The 21,947-nt window shown below is 36.4% G+C and overlaps 2 protein-coding genes across 2 annotated transcripts; one reads left to right on the forward strand and one right to left on the reverse strand.

Annotated features, from left to right (window-relative positions):
- Nucleotides 1-7,217: 7,217 nt before the first annotated feature.
- On the reverse strand, nt 7,218-8,680 carry LOC142640040 (uncharacterized). Its single transcript, XM_075814150.1, has 2 exons — nt 8,351-8,680; nt 7,218-7,745 (listed from the first exon to the last, which is right to left on the reverse strand). Exons 1-2 carry the CDS (start codon nt 8,678-8,680, stop codon nt 7,218-7,220), a joined length of 858 nt encoding a protein of 285 aa, XP_075670265.1.
- Nucleotides 8,681-11,639: 2,959 nt separating this feature from the next.
- Nucleotides 11,640-20,160, forward strand: LOC142638925 (7-deoxyloganetic acid glucosyltransferase-like). The gene is made up of 2 exons (XM_075813002.1): nt 11,640-12,206; nt 19,100-20,160. Exons 1-2 carry the CDS (start codon nt 11,696-11,698, stop codon nt 20,044-20,046), a joined length of 1,458 nt encoding a protein of 485 aa, XP_075669117.1. The 5' UTR covers nt 11,640-11,695; the 3' UTR covers nt 20,047-20,160.
- Nucleotides 20,161-21,947: the final 1,787 nt, after the last annotated feature.

The following is a 21,947-nucleotide window of genomic DNA, read 5'->3' on the forward strand; positions in this document are numbered from 1 at the left end:
CTTTTATAGTTAGTTGACTGTGGAAAAATAAGCATAGTTCCCATAAATTTTGTGAAAGAAATATTTTTTAGAGATGAGTAATTTATATTTCCTATGAGTTAGGGACTTTAGTATATATTTTGCCAAGAAATAGTTTTGGGCTTGAGCATAATGTAATTGTTTTTGTTAGTTGATTATGGAAAAATAAGCATAGTTCCCATAAATTTTGTGAAAGAAATATTTTTGAGAGATGAGTAATTTATATTTCCTATGAGTTAGGGACTTTAGTATATATTTTGCTAAGAAATAGTTTTGGGCTTTGAGCATAATGTAATTGTTTTTGCCAAAATAGTATTTTGGGCTTTTATAAAATAGGTGCCAAATTAGTATTTGGGCTTTTATAAAATAGGTGCCAAATTAGTATTTGGGCTTTGTAAAATAGTGCCAAAATAAGTATTTGAGCTTTGTAAAATAGGTGCCAAATTAGTATTTGGGCTTTATAAAATAGATGTCAAATTAGTATTTGAGCTTTGTAAAATAGGTGACAAATTAGTATTTGGGTTTTGTAAAATAGTGTCAATATAAGTATTTGGACTTTGTAAAATAGGTGTCAAATTAGTATTTGGGCTTTGTAGGATTTTGTAAAATATTGCCGTGTAGCAACGGACTTAGTGAGAATGCCTTGTGGCAATGGGTTTTAGAGGTGCTGTATCCTAATGGGCTTTAGAGGTGCCGTATCGTAACGGACTTTAGAGGTGCCATATCGTAACGAGCTTTTAGAGATGCAGTATTGTAACAGGCTTTTGAGAGCCGTATCATAACAGGCTTTTGAGAGCCGTATCATAACAAGCTTTTAGAGAGCCGTATCATAATGGGCTTTTAGAGTGCCGTATCGTAATGAGCTTTTAGAATGCTGTATTGTAACGGGTTTTTAAGTGCCGTATCGTAACGGGTTTTTAAGTGCTGTATCGTAACGGGCTTTAGAGGTGTCATATCGTAATGGGCTTTTAGAGTGCCGTATTGTAACGGGCTTTTAGAGTGTCGTATCGTAACGAGCTTTAGAGGGGTTTTGTTGGGCATTTAGGATTTTCCCACAAGGTAAATGTTTTTGGGCTTTTTTTTTTTGTGTGGAGATAGTATAATTTTGTGGCCCAGTTTTGATAGTAATATGATGGGTATTTTTTTTTTTTTTTTTTTTTTTGTGAAAACCCAAGTTGGATAACATAAGAGTAATATATGTGAGAGGGCCCAAGATAATATATGGGGCTTATATATGGAATATTTGTGAGAGCCCAATAACATGGAGAATATTTGAGTAATATGTGGGAAATGTTTATGTGAGCTCAAAATAGTTTATGGGCTTATGTGGGTATTTTTGGGAGTGGGCTAATGAAATTAAGGCCTGAAAATTTGTACCTCAACAAGTACCATCCTAAATTTATAATGGTATTGTAGCAACGTTCTAAACTAATTTATTATTTTTTATTCCCCACCTTTAAATATCTGTCTCTTTCTCTCTCTCTTCATCAGTCTCTCTCTCTCTCTCTCTCTCTCTCTCAACATTCCAAGCTTCTCTCTCACATCTTTCTCTCATGGTGGTGGTGTTTATCTGGCATGGGTAGTGGGTCCGACTTGGGTTTGGCGGTGGCGTGGAGGTTTCTGGTTTCTAGATTGGCGATCGGCATGGAGTGGCGAGGTTGTTGTATTTCATTGGGGGCGCGGTTTGGTGGGTCCTGTGATGGAGGCTTCGTGGCATGAGTTTGATTTTGGTTTTGATTTGGTTCCAATTTGGTTCTAATTTGGTTCCAATTTTGGTGATGTTGCTGGATTGGTGTGAGTTTGATTTTGCTGGGTTTATTCAGTCATTTGTTGGTTTTGTTTGGTGTCGATTGTTGAGGTACTTTTCTTTACACCTAATATTATTTAAATAAAACCTATTTATTTTCCTGTGTATTACTGGACATGCTTAACTATCACCATGCTAGCCCACAACCTTTCTCCTTTCTACCACAAAACTGGGCTACAGGGCCTAATATTTTCTCATAAAAGCCCGAATTATTTAGTAAAGCAAGATAAAATCTAATTTTTCTAAAAACCGAGAATACTTATGCTCGGCAAGGTTTGAAAAGTCCACGATTCAAATCCATAGCAAAGCAACTTTATCAATGGAATTCAAGTCCATAATCAAAGCCCATGGTTTAAACCCATGGTAATTTATTTATCCAAAAGTCCAATTCTCATTGGCAATATTTAAAGCCCAATTTCTATTGGCAACATCAAAGCCCAATTTCCATTGGCAAACATCAAAGCCCAATTTTCATTGGCAACATCAAAGCCCAATTCTCATTGGCAAGATCAAAAGCCCAGTTCCCACTGGCAATATCGAAAGCTCAATTTTCATTGGCAATATCGAAAGTCCAATCTTCATTAGCAATATCAAAAGCCCAAGTCCCCATTGGCGATATCCATTTGCACTATTTTATCAAAAAATCCAAGATTATTAAACGCTTGGCAAAAGAAAAAGAATATATATCATGGTATAATCGTTGCCTACATATTGCGATCGTCTTATATAAAAAAACTCATTAGGGATTGTTTTGAAGATGACGTTATAAACCCATGAAGTACGTGATCACCATTTGTGTCACGGCATCAAGACTCATGGAAAGTACTCGATCCCACAAGCTTGCTATTTAAATTATGATGCAACTATTAGAAGCCATGGACATTATTTATGATATGGAATCTGTCATAGTAAAGGTTATTTTCAAAGGTACTTTAAGACTTGTCATATTGTTGCAAACATTACAATTAATTGCCCAAAGACCAATTGCAAGTATCTATAAGAACCCAAAGAATATCTACTAATAAAAGTCCATGAGGAAGGAGAGCCCATGGCAAAATGTATTGTTGATTTTGTAGGATGCACACAAAGGAAACAGCCTAGGTGAACAAGCCCAACCCAAGAGATCCTAGCAAGAGGCAAAGGGTTGGAAGTGTGCAAACAGCCTTTGTTCATCCCTAACCAAAAGTACAACAAGAGAACCAAGTCCTTAGGGATGAACTAGGAGCTGTCCCATCAGTTTTTGTCACTCTCTACCTGACGTGAACAGTACTCGAGGCTTGAAACATCAGCTGCAACCTAAAGGATGATGGAACTTCATCACCTTCCTTAAAGACTGCAGCTCCAGCGGAAGGGGAGCAGAAACCAGCAAATTGATGCTATAAATGTTAAATGTCAAGACATGATTCATGTCCCAAGCCCATGAATCCTAAAGGGGAAAAAATTGGGAACATGTGGTTTGGAGGGCATAAAGGGACCTCTAGCGGAACCCCCTGAAGTAGGCTTAGGACTTGACACCTAGCTTGGGGTGTTGAATCCTACTTCTTGGGGGTCTAAATCTCAGTTGCAACTTTAGAATTTGCTCTTGACACACGTCCCAATCACGTTGATTAAGCTCAGCCCCAGAAATCTTGACATTTAATCATTACCCAAAGAAGCAAAGCAGCCCATAAAGTAAGCCATCTATTTCTGACCAAAAATCCTAGGAAGATTAACCTTGGCTTCCCACCTCTGATGAACCCTACGTTTTTTGGACTCTTGTTAATTAATGTTTCCCTAAAACTCCACTATAAAAATATAAGCATCTCAGCCTTCAAAAACAACTACTCCTTTTGAAACTCTTGATCTATTTGTTATTGGTTGATCTCCTTTTAAGTTCACTACTCATCCCCTTCAGCCCACACTCATCTAACCTCAAATATTCTTTACTCCCCTTTACATAACCAGAGCTCACAAATGTCTACTAACTAGTCACAACAGCCTACTACTCACAAAAAGCCTTAATCTTAGAGTTAATCCCATCTCACTCACTCAAAACAGCCCACATTGTCTCACCCATGCCTTATGAACACACACTCACCAAAATCCTAGTTTGATACTTGCTGCACAGAGCTGGGACCCCCCTCTCCCTTCATACCATGTCAATTAATCATTTCCCTCTTCCCATGGAACTTTTAATTTTTACTTTTTATTTTACCGTTGAAGGATATAATGTATATGTAACAATCGAACTCTTCCCTCACGTTGATGTAATGGTGGCTGAAAGTATAATGAACTCCCCTGACCAAGACATGCAAGGACCCCCAAGAGTTAACACATTCCTAAACTTATTTAATCATTGACCATGGGACTGTTTAAATTTGTCTTTCTGGACTAAGTGTAATTTTACCCTACCACTGGAGATTTTAATTCACTTGAACTTTCAGACCAGGACCACTAATGTACTAATTAAGTATTGTAATGTGCTTTTCATTGGGCCTTTGTTGCTATTTTGTCAAGTGCAGCTTTTGTTTCTTGTTTGGATAGGCTTTGTCATCACACCAAAAGCCTTTGGGTGTCACCTCAAGAGCCCATAGTTGAGTTTCGGTTTGGCTTCCCAACATTTTAGATAGAGGCATCAATTTCCCCCTCGACACCGATTTCAATGATATTGTTGGATTGGTGTGGGTTCAATTTTGCTGGGTTTTGTTGGTCATTTGTGGATTTTTTTTTTGGCGGTGGTGGGTGATGGACAATGAGGTAAGGGTGGTTGTTTGAGTTTTAGTAGCCTTTTTGGGTTTGTTCATGGTGGAGGTGGTGGTAGCAGGTGGTTGTAGTGGAAGAAAGACAGAGGAAGAGAGGAAAAAAAATTAGAGAGAGAAGAGAGATGGGAGAGAATAGATATAGTTTTGGGTTATATTATTTTATTGTGTGGACATATTATTTTAATGTGTTGTATGATAAAATAAAAGTTAATATGTTAAGTGTATTGTAAAATGGTATGATATAATAGATAAAATAACCTTTGAAATGGTAAAAAAGAATAGTTTAAAGATACCAAATGCTAATGCTCTTAGAATCTAGTATGCTAAGTGATAACTGCTAAAATACACCAAACACCATTTTAGTGCACCAAATGCCAAAATGAGGCTTCTAACTAGTGTGCTTTTCACAAAAATTTTGCAAAATGTTTAGCACTTGATGGAGTGACCATTAGCACTATGCAACAACTAGCAAGTGCTTTTTTTTTTTTTTTTTTTTTCATTTCTCTCTCTCTCTCTCCTCTCAACACTTTCTCTCTCTTAATTGTTTTATATTATTTTAGAGAGTTGAATGGAAAAAAAGAAAAAAAAAAAGAAAAGAAAAAGAAGATGGAGTGATAGGGTAAATTGTGAAATTGTACGTTAAAAACTAAATATTTTGGTGTTAAAGTAGTTTTTTTTAAATTTTTATAAAGAGACCAGATGCTTAATGCTCTTAAACAAGGGCATGTGACATTATGTTATTAAGGTTTATATGAAGAATTGAAGATGGGTTCTAAGGATGAAATTGTCTTTATCTTGAAAGTTGAAGGATTTAATTTGGTATAATTAATATTTAAAAGACTAAATTTTTTTTTTTTGGTACTAAAAAAGACTAAATTCAAACAATTAATATATGAGGGATCAAATTAGCTTTAACCCATAGTTGGAGGACCATATAATTCAGGCTTCCTATTTATAGCACCTGTAATTGAGTGGTCCCTATTTCATTAAAACAACGAGACCCACTATAATTTATTATTTTTTAATGCCTAATAAAAGTTCTGCCAAAGCATTTCTTTTTTAGATAAGACTTGCTTCCTTTTGAAGAGTTGAAATGATCCATGTGGACTCAGGACCGCCACATTTGGAGTAGTTGCAAAAAATATAAATATAGCTTACGTAAGAGGTATATAAATTCCTGAACGTGGAATCTACTTGTACAATAATACAACGATAATAATATGAAAAAAAATAATTAAGACTACAAATTATTTTTTAACTTCTTGGGGAGTAATCTTAAAGAACAAAACTCAAAGGTTGGCCAAGTTGGTTGGGTTTTCGGTCTCAAGGTGCTTGTACTGAGTTCGATTGGGTGTGCTCTATAGTTCAAGTCCTGTTACCTGCACTTTGAAAAAATTTTCTTGAGTCAGCGCTTTACCCCTTCGTGAGTCCACCCGACGTGAACAGTGATTAGTCTATAATTGAAAGCCTTGAGGATACACAGTAAAAAACCAAAAAAAAAAAAAATCTTAAAGAACAAATTATTTTATAATATTTTTACAAATTATTAATTTAACCCATTCTTATTAGTTGTCATATTGGTCCGCCATTAGCATTTTTTATTTATTTATCAACAATCACTCACCTCATTAATAGTTTGTAAAATAATTTGTAATTTTAAATTTTTTTTTTTTTATTATAGAGCGTGAGAGGAAGAGTTGTAAATGAGAGATAATTAGTCACAATATACCATGTAAGTTTTTTTTTTTTTTTTTTTTTGAGAATCGTATACCATGAAAGTTGTAGCAAAAAATTTCTGAAGTGATTTGTAGTGTTATAATCACTCATTAATATTGTATCTTTTTTTTTTCTTTTTTTTTTTAAAGAAAACATTATTTACCGCAACGAGAAGAAAAAACATTGCATCTACCTAATAATGATAGCTACCTGGGCCACTGACCCACACAGTCACAGAACCACTCATGACTCACATGACCACACTCACTAAGGGTGCGTTTGGTTCGACGGTAAACCAATTCCGGACGGAAAATCATTTCCGGAAAAAATATTTTCCCGTAAAGAAAATGTACTCATGCTGTTTGGTTGCACCATGGAAAATAAGGGTAGCAAACAAATTCCACTGTTTGGCATTTTCTGAAATTCGTTTTACGGAATTCATTTTCCCATGTTTGGTTTGTTCACACATTTTACGGAAAATATGAAATGCATTTACAAATAAAAACCTGCATTGCCTAGATGAACCTGTAATAGCACAAAAATAATCATCCACTTCAACAGTTACAAAAAGCATCACAAAAATAATCATCGACTTCAACATCAACAAAGAGCATCCGAATATCACGTCGTAATATTTATATCAAAACGCACATAATGTACTTTCACCATTACAAGTCCATGGTATGCAAAATTGATACCTACACGTGGTATCTGAACAGTACACATGTGCCCTACATGCTTAAAGTCACCACACATAACTTGGGCAATTGTATCGTCCCAATAATACAAAAGAGTTCACATCCTACAGGTTACAAATACATACATAGGCTGCTTACCGATAATACAATTGTCACATATATCATACAATGTTAGGACCATACTAGTACTACATCACACACAATCCCTACCATCACAATCAGCACTAAACAAACAAGTCAGAGTCGAGTGAACAAATAACTATCCATCCAAAGCTTCCTCAACTTAGCAGTCTTGGCCAGAAATCCCCTAGCGACCTTCTTATTTTCACACAGATGGTCAAAGGCAGTTGCGAGCATATCTTCACTATACCCATCCGCCGCCAAAGCCATCACCTCAGAGTAAAGACTATTAAAATCAACAGGCCCCCGACTGATTTCTTTCAAGGCCACAGCAATTTCCTTAAGCTGATCAGACAAATCAGTCAGAGCGCTATCATCAGAGGGAAGTGCACGGCTTCTTTTGCGGGACTTTGAAAGTGTAGACCCAGTGGTGGACGATTCTACCACATTCTTCCCCTTATCCACCACACCCTCCTCCCCATTATCAGCCACCATCTCAGTGCTCTCTGCATTCTCATGCTCTGTGTCAATATCAGCATATGACTTAGCAAAGCTTCCTGTGGCCAAATCCTTACCCACTACAATGGCCAACTCATCATACAACTTTATCTTCTTGTTCAAAAAATCAGCATGCTTTCGATGCGCCTGTAACGGAGACAGGAACATACAATAACAATGCAATGATCACTTCACTCATAAATTCAATATTCAATTCAATATTGATGTCATTAGATGATTTATGTGAATGATAAACAAGTATAAGCTATTGACTTTTTCTAGAAAGTGATTTACTTACTAAAACACAACAATGTGGGGTTTTAATATTTGATGGTTTGAATTGAATTTACATGTAGTCACCTTTGAAAGGTGATTTACACACAAATGAGTGAAACATAGCAATTAAGTTTCATGGCATTCACATTTTTAGTATCTTATATATTTTCATTTCTAAAGTTGGAATTGATAATCCATGCGCTAAGGTACATGTATGATCATTCTAAAACGGACCTAAAACCAAACAATCATCACCCAATATAAAAGATAATTAGAAAAAAAAAAAAGAGTAAAATTCAATGGCATCACACGTCAAATATTTTGCTAATAATATAACTTAAACCGCATTAATTCATGTTTGCAAAAACATTTCTTACTTCTAAATTTTTTTTCTATTACCACAACAGACATAATCCATGATTTATGGGATAAGAACAATAGAAAATATAATGCACAAATATAGTTGAAAGCCATACCATAACTTCCTCTTGGTACGTCTTCGCATCGCACGTGATCATTTTTAAGCTATCATCCCAACCGAACCCACTCTTCTTTTGAAGAGTTTGAATGGTAGTCCACATTGTCCTCAAAGTACGCATTCGATTCTCAACATACCCAGCATGGCACTCGACCCCAAACTGTTCAGTTATCGCCTTGGCGACAGTAGCGAAGGAACCGGGCTTAAAAGTGTTCGAGGGCTTGTTGCCCTTCGTGGCCTCTTCGGCAAGTACAGTTAGCATCGTCGTGTGCATTGGTGGCAACCATCGAAATTGCTTACTACCCACCTTTTCTTTCCCTTTCGACATTACTACATATGATAATTGCATAGTGAGAAGGCCGTTTTGTTAGTTTACCTCACACCTTTACTTATCAAAAAAAATAATTGCATAGTGAGACTAGCATTTAAACAATCCAATTAGCATTCACAAATTACTGTGCATATGAACAACAAATCAAACACACATACAACCACGATTATAAATGTGAACAACAGAACGAAACAAATACTGGAAATAACAATGTATTGTTGAAAATATATATCCTTACACCACCAAAAGTCTACAGTAAATAGATTAAACATATATAAAACAAGAATATAGTACATATGACAATCACATAAATCTAAATAAAGTTCTACTCTCCACTCCTGGTATAATCAGACCACATAGCTTTGCATATCTCATCTCTCTTAGCATTCCACACTCTACTGTCTTCAAGGGACTCCCTCCATGACTGTGTTTCTTGTTGGAAGCCACTACCCTCTACTTGGTTCATTGCAGCTTCCATAATATAGTCAGCAGGATCAACTCCCATAATGTGATTATGAATCACACAACATGCTAACACTACTTTCACTTGTGTTTCAAAAGACCAAAATGGTTCTGCATCCAACACTCGAAAACGTTTCTTCAACACTCCAAATCCTCGCTCAATGGTAGTTCTCAAGGAAGAGTGTCGGAGGTTGAACAATTCTTGTTCATTCTCAGGAGGACGATCACTAAACTCTTTCAAGTGATATCGCACACTCCGATAGGGTGACAGAATTCCATTTTTATTACCATACCCAGCATCACCAAGATAATACTTACCTACATATGTTCAAAAATAAAACCAAATCACTACTATGCTTCGAAAAATGCACAAAATTTATTAAACTAATAAACTCAAAAGGTGAAGTCATCCTATAATACCTGAGGGAATTGAAAATCCCCGTGGCCTAGCAAATGCATCATTTAACACACGTGAATCATGTGCACTGCCTTCCCATCCAGCCAATACATAAGTGAACTTCAAGTCAAAACTAATGGCAGCTAACACATTTTGTGTGGTTCCACCTTTGCGACCACGAAACCTTCCTTGTATCGCAGGTGGCACAGATGCACGAACATGTGTACCATCTATCGCTCCAACACAATCCTAATTTTCGACAAACATAATGATTTAGAATTACACAAACTTTCACAATTTACACATATACACAAGTCTTAATATTTACCTTGAAATAGGGGTAGAACCTTCTGCTATCCCTTATCTCTGGGGGTGTATCTTCGCTAGGCAGTCTTATTAGAGCTCTATATAATTTCAGGACCCCCCTAAGGACGACGTTGAAGTATCTATGGACAGTTTCAGTTGATCTATGGAACCGACTACCAATTACACGAAACCTCACATTATGACCAAGAATGTGTAAAAAAATTAGCACTTGCTCCGTAACGGACATGTGTGTAGTAGGGCGTATGTGCTCCCCCTCAGTGAGGATGTGACATAAGTGGTGAAAAGCTATAGGTTTCATCCTAATTTGACTAACACAAAGTCTCTCACTTCCATGCAAAACACTATTTATGTAATGCTCTCTTTCGGCTGCATGATTAACATAAGGCGCCCTAGGCAGTCGTCTACGTCGCAATTTCCTTACCAACGCAACCCCCACAAGGAGGACAGATGCAACTGAGGCAAGAACTGCTGCTTTGGTTTTTTTCTTCATCTAAAACATCACAAACATTGTGGTCTAAGAAGTATGCAAACAAGCATGATATTGAGTACACAGTATATAGAAACAACCACAACAGTAAAACAATCCAAATTCAAGCAATCTATAGTATTTTTTTTTTTTTTTGAACAAGTGAGATCAAAACCATTATGAGCAGCCATAAAATGTTTAATTCCCCTCTAAATAATAATCTAAACATTTTCTACGTAAACAGTAGGGTACCCATCAACAAAAACACCAAGAGCAGAAAATCCCCAACAAATCACATTGCATTTAATTAAATAATTGTAAGAGCAGCAAAATTGATATTTCTGTATAATTGTAAGAGTAGCAAAATTGAATTTCTGATATCAATAATTATCATGGTAAATAACTAGATAATTAAAAAAAACAAAAAAGTAAATCAATAATTAAATAGGTATTTAATTAAATAATTATATATATATATATATATATATATATATATATAAAAGCCAGAATGATGTCAACCCAGAGCACCATTTGCAGAGGGTGGGTCGGAGGTTTGGTCGGGTTTTGTAGAGGGGTGGGTCGGAGGTTTGTGGGTCGGAGGTAGGTGGGTTGGGGGTGTGGGTTTGTCCAGTGGGCGGAGCTTTGTGGGGATCGGAGGTGTGTGGGTGAGGTTGTGTGGGTGTGGGCCGGAGGTGTGGGTCGGAGGTTGTGGGTCGGAGCTGGGTGGATCGGGATGTCTCAAGTGCGTCGGCGGGGGGGGGCTGTGGGTTTGTCCAGTGGGCCGGAGCTGTGTGGGGATCGGAGGAGTGTGGGTGAGGTTGTGTGGGTGTGGGCCGGAGGTGGGGGTCGTTTGGTGTGTGAAGGGGACTGCGAGAAACGGTGGAGAAAACTCACTGTGGGAGTGGCGGTGCTCGTCGGACGGGGGTGAAGATCGGACCGGCTTGAGGCTGCGTTTGTTGCTTGACTGGAGCTGTGTTTCTGGAGCTTGACTTGAGGCAGCGAGAACGCGAGGGGAAAATGAGGGCTGAATTCAATTGAAGGTAAAATAAGAGTGGAAAAGGATTTTCGGGTCAGGCCTTAATATTTTACGGTCAACTGATTGTTATTTTCCATTTGACCAAATTTTCAGCCCTGCCAAACATCCGAAAACGCGTAAAATCATTTCCTGAAATTGTTTACCGTCGAAACAAACGCACCCTTGAAATTACTATCTTTACCACTATCCCAAAAAACAAAGTAAGATACAGTAAAATTTCAGAGATAATACCAAGTATATCCGGCGTCTGATTCTCAAAAAAAAAAAAAAAAAAAAAAGAGTAGATCCGGCGTCTTAGCAATTAGCACCCTAGATCAAGCTCACATGGAGCCAGAATCAAAAGCTCCACATGTTCTCATCTTTCCACTTCCAGCACAAGGACATGTAAACTCCATGCTCAATCTAGCTCAGCTTCTTTCACTAGCTGGCCTCAACATCACCTTTCTCAACACCGATGACAACCACAATCGCCTTGTCCTTCACACCAATATTCTACACCGTTTTGCATGTTTTCCTGGATTCCAATTCAAAACCATCCCAGATGGCCTTCCAGTTGATCACCCACGAGCTGGTGACCATTTCATGGAATTGTTTGAGTCCTTAAAATTGGTAACTAAGCCAATATTTAGAGAAATGCTGTGTTCTGGTCAATTAAATTCAGCTACTGGACAGTCAGTGACTTGCATCATAGCAGATGGAATCTTGAGCTTTCCTATTGATGTTGGCAATGAGATTGGCATTCCGGTCATTCATTTCCGTACAATCAGTGCTTGCTCCTTCTGGGTTTATTTTTGTATTCAAGAAATGATAGAAGCAGGCGAACTTCCCATTAGAGGTAATCTTTCTCAGTTCTCACTCTGGCCAAATTCGTATTTGCCTTCTTGTTCACATAAACTTTTTTAAAATCTTTTTCATAATTATTGAAATGACTATTAGAGCCTCCGTGATAGATGTGCTAAATGTGCCAAATGCTAAATATTTGGCACACCAAAGACAAAAACAGAGTTTTATCAGATATTTCAAATCTCAAACATTATACCACATTGCTACAGTACTATTGCAAAAGTGCCACAGTACGGACAACAATGGTAAAATTAGATATTATTATTTTATTGCATTTTTCTCTCTCCTCTTCCAGTGATATCTCTCTCTCCGTCGACTCTATCTCATTTCTTCTCTTTGCCACTCTCTATCTCTTCCCTCTCCTCTCTGCTCAAGAAAGTTTCTCAATATCACTCTCAAGAAAGTTGCATCCAATCTCGCCGCCTCACTTTCCAATTCTCGCCGCTGATCTCGCCGCCTCATTCTCCACAGCTCATCGTCAATCTCGCCGCCTCATGCTCCAGCCCTCGCCACCAACATCCACAACCCTCACCGCCGACCTTCAGATCTCTCTTAATCGGGTTGTGGGTTTGAGATTTGGGATGGGTTTCGATGTGGGTTTTGGGTCGGCGTTTTGGATCGGCGTTGTGTGGGTTGTGGGTCGGTTAGGCTGGGATTTTAGGCCGATCGTTGGTTGAGTTTAGGTCGGCGTTTTGGTTCATTGGTTGAGTTTGGGTTAGCGTTTTTCATCTCTGGTTTGTTGGTTGGTTGAGTTTTTTTTTTTCCCTCTTTTTTGAGGTTTTTGGATTTGGAATTTGCTGGTGTTGTTGCCGTTGATGTTGTTGGTTTGTTGGTGTTGGTTTGTTGTTGTTGTTGTTGTTGTTGTTGATGTTGTTGCTGTTGTTGATCGGTGTTAATGTTGGTGTTGTTGCTGTTGTTGATGATAATAGGGTGGAGATAAAATATTATTTTAATGTGTAGTAAATATTATTTTAATATATAGAATTGAATGATAAAATATCTGATAAATGAGATATTGTAAATGATGTGGTAAAATAATAAAGTAGGCTTTTGGTGTGGTAAAATGATTTTTTTTTTGCAACATCTGCTACGGATGCTCTTAGTGTTATTGGTGTATAAAAAACATTATGTTATTAATAATTTCATAAAAAAATATAATATTACGGGACAACAGCGGACAACCACAATTTTATCATTTTAAGTTTTAGGTAGGGGTCAAGACAACGACCTCTTTTATTTGTCATGACTCATGAGCGACCCTTTTACAATCTTAGAGCTTCGCATTATTAGATGCAAAATTTTTGTAAATTTATACAACAAAATCTACTTTTTCTATTTTACACTCTTATTTTACAAAACACTGTTCGGGGGATTTTTTTTGGAGCTCGGCCACGTGTGATCTTTTGGAGGGGTGATCTTGTTAGACCCGGGTTTGTTTGGGGAGTTGCGTCTAGAACTCAACATTGGGCCACGTGATCCAACAGCTACCGACGTACTTTTAAACCTACAAAATTATTAAAACCAAAGTCTAAGAATCACGATAATAGTTGAATAAATATGTAATATGTGTTTGATATAATAATTTTGATTAGTAGCTGTAATAGTAGTTGAAATAAAGTAATTTGTATTTAAAGGTGAATTAATCATGTAGTCAATGATGTAAATTTAAAGATATGGAAGCAGAGCCACTTATTTTTGTATGGTTTGTAGCTCCAGCTGTATAGCGTCAGTGAGCTGATAGGATTCCAACATAATGACTCTAGTGATAGAGATGTAGTTTGCCATGATAACTTTAAGATTGAAGGGGATAAATGGGTGCAACTGGAGGGAAAGAGAGTATGTCCAACTGTGTGTAGGGGCTAGTTAAGTTTACCCCTCTTATCATGCACTTAAATGAGTTTTCCCCTTGACAATGCTCTTTTAGTTATTGTGAAGTTATGAATAGTGTTGCCTTCCATGAGAAGGGCTTTTGTATGGAGTACTTATACCTTCTAAGAAAATGGCTTTATGTAAGATGGATTTGTGCATTTTATGAGAAGGGCTTTAATATGAGATCTTGGTGCATTCTGGGAGAAGGGCTTCAGTAATAGAAGTTCATGTCTTCCATGAGAAGGGCTTTTAGTATGAGTGTTTGATATCTCTTGAGAAGTGTGGAGATGGTAAAAGATATAGATGTTTTGTGAGATGTAGTATTTGTAATATGTATGATATATAGAAGAATGAGAGGTATGAAGGTTAAAGATAGTAAAAATATGAAATTATAATTGCTGGAGAAGTTGTAGAGATTGCTTTCCAAGATGAAAGATTTTTTAAGAGAAGAGTATGGAGATGTGTTTAGGTATTTGGAGATAGGAGCAGTAAGATGAGTGTATTTTCTGAATATGGAGAGTGAGAGAATGAGAATAAGAAGGGTAATAGTGTTGTGGTGTGTTTAGCAATGTTGCTAGAATTTACTATTAAGATTTTCTACTGAAGGATGTATGAAGGCTTATGAAGGGCATTTATGAGCTAAGGGTTGAAGAATTTAGTTTCTAATTTAGAGACTAAAAATTCAGAAGCTCAAAACTTCATTAAGAGCTTAAGAAGATTATTAGAGGGAGAGAGAATAGAGAAGTTTTATGACAGAGTTGTTCTTCTCTACTGGTTGTCTTGAGGTGTTGATGAAGGGTTCTAATTATAGCTAAGTTTAAGGGGGGGTTTTTACAAATAATCTCAACCAAAATCTGTCCCAAATAGCAATGAATCTTCAGAAAATTCGTCATAGGATTTGGCCAAAAATGGTATGTTTAACTTTAAGATGTTCTTGCTGTTTTGGGTAACAGCTGCTAGAAGAAAGAGCAGCAGAAAAGGAAAGTATTTTAGCAAGAAAGAGATAGTTACTTTAATTGGTTTTAGTTTTCATCCAAATGTGAAAAAACCAGTAATGTTAAGGTCGCTAGGTCAGCTGTTACAGTTTTTCTGAAAAAGTTGTCCCAGCTTTCAGGAAAAGCTGTCACAGTTGTCATAAGACAACTATTGCTTGAGGTAGAAGCAGATAAGGTCAGCTAGGTGAATTCAAACTGTTGGAGAGGACATTCAGCATTTATTTCATGGATTTGACTGAAAATAGTAAGATCTCTTTTAAGGGTATGTTGCTATTTTGGGTATAGCAGCTGGATGGTGATATCACTTCCAACCAAGTGTCAAGTGTTGAGCACACTGCTAGTTTTCTGTTAGAAACGTTTCTTTTTTGGGTGTTTGTATTTTTGGTCCAAGGTTCTATTACAACACATTTTTAGTAAGTAATAGAATGATTGGTTAATAGTTAATGAAGCTTTAGAGATTTAGTCAAGGTCTCATTGTGTTGTGACTTAATCTTGGTGAGCAAGAAGAGCATTTAATACTCTGCTCTAGCAGCTGGCAGAGAAATATTTGGTCTGATTGTGGCAAACAACAACTGGGTATTAGAGATATCATGAGTGTTCTATATATGTTTGAAAATTAATGATAGCCAATCAGATTAGGTCATGTGTTTGAGTTGGATTTTAGCTGAAAGTATGAATAAGATTTATGTAGAATAATATAATTAAGTTTCTAAATTTGTATATGAACAGCTGGAGGTTGAATGAATAGTTATTTGTTCAACATTTAAATGGCTAGAGATATTGAGTGTTTGTCATATGATAAATATTAAGTTTTAGGAAAAGAACGATGGAGAGTTTTATCATTTTAAGTGCTATGTGATAAGAGATATTTACCGTATGTTACTCGCAACACACAGACTCGTCAGAGTTTAAGGAGTTGGAGAAGACACATCAAGCAAGATGTTTCTATTATCAACTTTAAACCGATGGAGCTTTACTGAACGTACCTCTTAGCCTTCTAAACCACAACTCCCAAAGCCGAAAATGAGATGACATACCTCGGTTTTTGTTGTCATTTTGTGTAAATATGGACTTTTGTTGAAAAAGCCGCTTGCCATGAGTGAAAGAGAGGTAATATGAGCTGTGAGTTTTGATTCATTACTTGAGCCCGATCCATATGTTGATGTTGATGATGTCATGAGGTTATGATCCCAATTGATTAAGAGGAAATGTGGACCATGAATCCGCCTCTTGAAGTAAAGATCTTATGGGCCATGTGAGCCCAATCCATGAGATATAAGCTTATTTGGGGCTTTAAAAAGATTTACCTAAAAAATCAATAATATGTTGATGTGGCATTAGTTGTCAATGAAGTAGTTCCATGTGGGGCGAAAAAAGAGTCCTCAACAAACACCAACATGTCTATTATACACATTTATTCAAATAAAATATTCATCTTCACCCACCATCAATGATCAATCCACACTCACTATCATCCCACCCAACCACTATCATCAACCCACTATCATTAACCACCATCACCCCAAAACCCACTGATCAAACAAAGAATTAAAAAGATCAAAACCCCAAAACCTACTGATCAAACAGAAAATCCAAAACTAATCAAACAAAAAATTAAAAAGGATCAAAACCCCAAAACCCACTGATCAAACAGAGCTTTAGTGGCAATCGGTGGTGGCACGGTGAGAGTTTCGACAAGTGAGCATTAGAGATCGTATCGGTAAGTGAGCTTTAGCGGTGATTGGCGGCGGCACGATGAGAGCAAAGGTGGCACAGCTTGCTTCTTCGTTCATCAGTGGTAGCTTGCTGGACTGATTGGGGAGAGAGAGAGAGAGAGAGAGAGAGAGAGAGAGAGAGAGTGAGGTGAAGGAGAGAGAAAAAAATATTAAATGCAAGAGTTACAGTAACTGTGCATATATGTACAGTTACTGTAGCACTTATGCATTTATGCACAATTTTACACCCACTAATGTGGGTATTTTTTTTTATCAAAATGTGTAAAATAAATTGTTTTTTTTTTTTTTTTGCCTAAAATCCAAAACTGACTCACTAAGTTTCAGCTTTTGTCATTTCAGTCTTCTAAGTTTCAGATTTTGTCAATTCAGTCCTTTGTTAAGCTTTTGTTAACTGTTGCTGTTTTACTGACCAAAACGACGCTGTTTTGGGCTTTTTTTAATTTCGTAATTAAAAAAAAATAAGAAGCTGTTATTAAAAAACGAAAAAGAAAAAAAGAAACTAAGGGGAACGACATCCCTTGCCCCTGTAAATTGCTTCTTGGTAGATGCAAAGCCAAAACATTTGGTTGGGGCCAACCTAAGTATGACATTAGCAGACGAAGACCTGGGTGGAGGTAATGCTGATGGAGATATGACAAATACCAATGAAGGGGACCCTGGTAAAAGGCTCATGGCTGTAGCAAAATCCATAGCATTAGCACCAAAAGTACTTGAGCAAGGATAGGGAACAACAGAACCAATAGAGACATATAATGGCTGGAGTTCCTCAACAATTTGGGCAAAAAAGCAGACCATCCTCGCACAACTAGTACCATTCTTGCAAAGCTTGGTTCGATATTGTGCAGGGTGTAGCCAGCACTCAAAAACACCATGAGTAGTCCCTCAGCAGTCAGCCCCTTAATTTTGTTCTCAGAAATTTGTAAGGTCGGGTATCGGTGGGGGTGGGGTTTTTTGTTTTGTTTTTTGGGGATGGGAACGACATCTTTCCCCTTAGTTTCTTTATTTTTTTATTTTTTTTCTAATAATAAGTTTCTCATTATTTTTAATTACAAAATAAAAAAATAAATAAAAAAGCCTAACAGAATACTGAATTGACAAAATTTAAAACTTAGAGGACTAAAATGACAAAATTAAAACTTAAAGGACTGAAATGACAAAAGCTGAAACTTAAAGGGTTAGTTTTAAATTTTAGCATTTTTTTTAATAATTTTTTTTTTAATAATGTGAATGTTCTTACTATTAAAATTAAGGAGATGGTAATGGTCCAATCCAAAATAAATAAATAAATAAATAATTGATGATCTACATCACTGCGTACATCAGCAGTACTCATGTACACAACGAACAGACAATTGGATTGGTAAAATATCATTTTAAAATTCAAAATAAAATTCAGCCTTGTACAGATGCATGTCAAAGATTACGAAATTCCTTGACCTATATATATGTACTCAAACCTTTTTGTTTTTTTTTTGTCCAAACTAGAAAATTTTCGTATGAGTTACTGATTTTATACATATTGACATTCTTAAACACAAACATGCAACAAATAACCAGAAAATAAAAAAGAAAACTCATAGATATATTTGATCCTACCGAGAAATCAATTCATGACAGTTTCTTTTGTTAAAGACAAGCAGTGAAAGTATATAAACAACTGGAACTACAAGTCTTTTTATCATTGTATATGTAAAACTATTAGTTGTATAAGCTGTATTTGATAGTTGCTTAGTAACAATTTTAGGTGACAAATGTCAATCTTATATTTGATCCTAATAGTTTGGCAGTTCATTAGTTGGTTAGTTAGACTCTCCCCGTTTCCCGCCTCTCTGCTATAGTATAAATATGCAGAGCCTTGTAATCTTATCAATATAATCGGAAAGTATCTTTCTTCACAAACTCTCTAAAAACTCCATTGTTGATCTCCATTGTTGACCTTTGAGTTTCATGGTATATTCAGTATCTTTCCTTTAAGTAGCCATTTCTTCATTTCTTGGTGTTGTCGCTCTCGCAGATAATCACTTATTTGCACAAAACAATTTATATATATATATATATATATATATATATATATATATATATATATATATATATATATTTATATATTTTTTTAACATAGCTATAATATTCTCAGTTTGAAAGTACAAACAATTCTATGATAGTTTTATTATTTTTTACAAATTAAAAGTATTAGTGAAATTTGTTACTAACATTTGTTTTGTTTCTTAACAAAGACACGTTTATGTCAAATTTCTTACTAATGAGAAGTATGGTAATCACTCTAGGAAATGAAGACATGGATTGCTTAATAAGAAGTGTGCCAGGCATGGAAACTTTTTTCCGAATTCGAGACTTACCTAGTTTTTGTCGAGTAAGCAACCTAGCAGACCCGAATCTCCAATACGTTTCAAATATGACTAGGCAATCCCCTCGAGCACATGCGCTTATACTCAACACGTTTGAAGATTTAGAAGGACCTGCACTATCTCACATACGCACAAAATGTCCCAAAACTTATACTATTGGACCCCTCCATGAAATTCTTAAATCTAAACTTGAATCCAAAACGACATTGTTGCAATCTCGGTCTCCAAACAGCCTCTTCGAAGTGGACAAAAGCTGCATGGTGTGGCTCAATGCTCAACCTTTAAAATCTGTAATCTATGTAAGCTTTGGAAGCATTACAGTCATGACAAAGGAAGAGCTCATGGAGTTTTGGTATGGTTTGGTTAATAGCAAGAAACGCTTTTTATGGGCTATAAGGCCTGATTTGGTGACCCAAAAAGATGTTGAAGGTCAAATTCCACTTGAACTTGTTGAAGGGACAAAGGATCGAGGGTATATGGTGGGTTGGGTCCCACAAGAGGAGGTGTTGGCCCATGAGGCTGTAGGTGGGTTTTTGACTCATAGCGGATGGAACTCTACCTTAGAGAGCATAGTGGCTGGGGTGCCCATGATTTGTTGGCCTTACTTTGCTGATCAACAAACAAATAGTAGGTTTGTGAGTGAGGTTTGGAAGTTGGGAATGGACATGAAAGATGTGTGTGATAGAATTATGATAGAAAAAATGGTGAATCATCTAATGGAGGAGACGAGAGAGACTTTCATGAAATCAGTTACTGAGAAGGCTAGGTTGGCAAAACAAAGTGTGAGTGAAGATGGGTCCTCTTACCATAATTTGGACCATTTGATTAAGGATATAAGGTTAATGAGCATGACTACAACAAAATAGTATGCGCTATTGTTTCTTGAGTTGTAATTGTTTAGAATTCTAGTACCCAGTGGTTTTCCTTTGTAATTGTAAGTTAAGAAAGAGGGCACTATTTAAATTTATATGGTCATTAGTGTGGTGAAACATTTTTTTTTTCCATTCTTTTCATAATTAATGAGTTGGTTTATTGTAATTAATGTATCATAAAAATTATGTCACTAATAAATTCATGTAAAAGGTGAGGTTTGTCCTTTTTTTTACACTATAAAATTTCAACATATAATATTCACTCTATATCATTCAAAAATAAAAATAATCAACCTATGGCGTTTACTATATGATAATTTTCCTATATTATTAAATCAATATACTAATTGGTTTTTTCCTTTTTGGTAAATTCAGTATTCATCAAACCCCAAATTTTATATTTAACAGTATAAACTTTACTAATTCAACTAATTGGCACTCACTGACAAGTTATTTCAATTATAGCCATGAGTTACAGGAAAATAAATTATCCCCAACATATCACATTAAATCATTATTGACAAGTCATAATCATTAATGACATGACGTCCCTTTAGCATGCTTCCCACCTATAGAGGGTAGCTTTTTTTTTAAAGAGCATCCACAATGAATGTGGCAAATGGCAAATGGAGCCGTTCTTTGCAATTTTTTTTACAATTCAGCCCAAAGTTCCAGCTCTATTGAATGTTGTATTTTGCAACAATTGTAAAAAAATATACAATTGAGCTACAGTACCATCTTAAATGTAAGATGGTATTGTAGCTAATGGGATAAAAAAATATATTTTTTAATTCTCTCTCTCTCCACTTTTACCCTGGGAGTTTCTCTCTCCTTATCATTATTTCTCTTCTTTTCTTTCTCTTCCTTCTCTCTTTCTCATCTGCTCTCTCACTGTTCAGACTCAAGAACCCCGTGGGTTTGCTCAACGGTGGAAGCGCATGGCTCCGATGGGTTGGCGGATGGCTCCGATGGTTTGAATCGGAGCTCCGATCGGCGTGGTATAACTTTTTGTTGTGGGTTTCTGGTATGATTTTTGGAGGTGTGGGTTTTTGTTGTGGGTTTCTGGTATGATTTTTGGAGGTGTGGGTTTTTGTTGTGGGTTTCTAGTATGAATCGGAGCTCCAGATCGGCATGTGAGTTTTTGTTGTGGGTTTCTGGTATAAATCGGAGCTCCAGATCGGCGTGTGCGATCGGCGTGGGTTTCTTTGGAGGTGGTGGGTTTTTTTTTTTTTTTTTTTTTTTTTTTTTTTTTTTTTTTTTCGGTTTCGCCGATTGGATGATGGAGGAGTTGTGTGGAGGAGGACTCTGGAAGGTCGGTGTTGTGGTGGCTGTGCCGTTGATCGGTGTGATGGTTTTTTTTTTTAGCTTCGCCGACCTGGGTTGATATGAATGATGGAGGAGGAGTGGAAGATCGGCGTTTGTGGTGGCTGTGCTGTTGATCGGGGTGATTTTTTTTTTTTTTTCAAGTTTCGTCGATCTGTAGTTGTATGAAGGAGTCTGAAAGAGAAGAGGTGAAAAGTTCAGTGGGGATAGATTTGAGGAAAAAAAAAAAAGGAAAAAAATATTTTATTGTAAAGATATATTATTTTAATGTGTAGAGTAGAAAAATAAAAGTTTTGATGTTGGGGTATTGGAAAATTGTATGGTAGAATTGATAAAGTAGTTTTTTAGATGGTAAAATAGGATAGAATTAGGAAAAATGAATGTGGATGCTCTAAGAGACCAGATGCTTAATGCTCTTATGCAAGAGCATGTTACATTATTTATTAAGGTATATATGAAGAATTGAAGATGGGTTCTAAGGATGAAATTGTCTTTATCTTGAAAGTTGAAGGATTTAATTTGGCATAATTAATATTTAAAAGACTAAATTCATAGAATTAATACATGTGGAA

The sequence above is a fragment of the Castanea sativa genome, chromosome 6 (genome assembly GCF_040712315.1).
Source record: "Castanea sativa cultivar Marrone di Chiusa Pesio chromosome 6, ASM4071231v1".
NCBI lineage: Eukaryota > Viridiplantae > Streptophyta > Magnoliopsida > Fagales > Fagaceae > Castanea > Castanea sativa.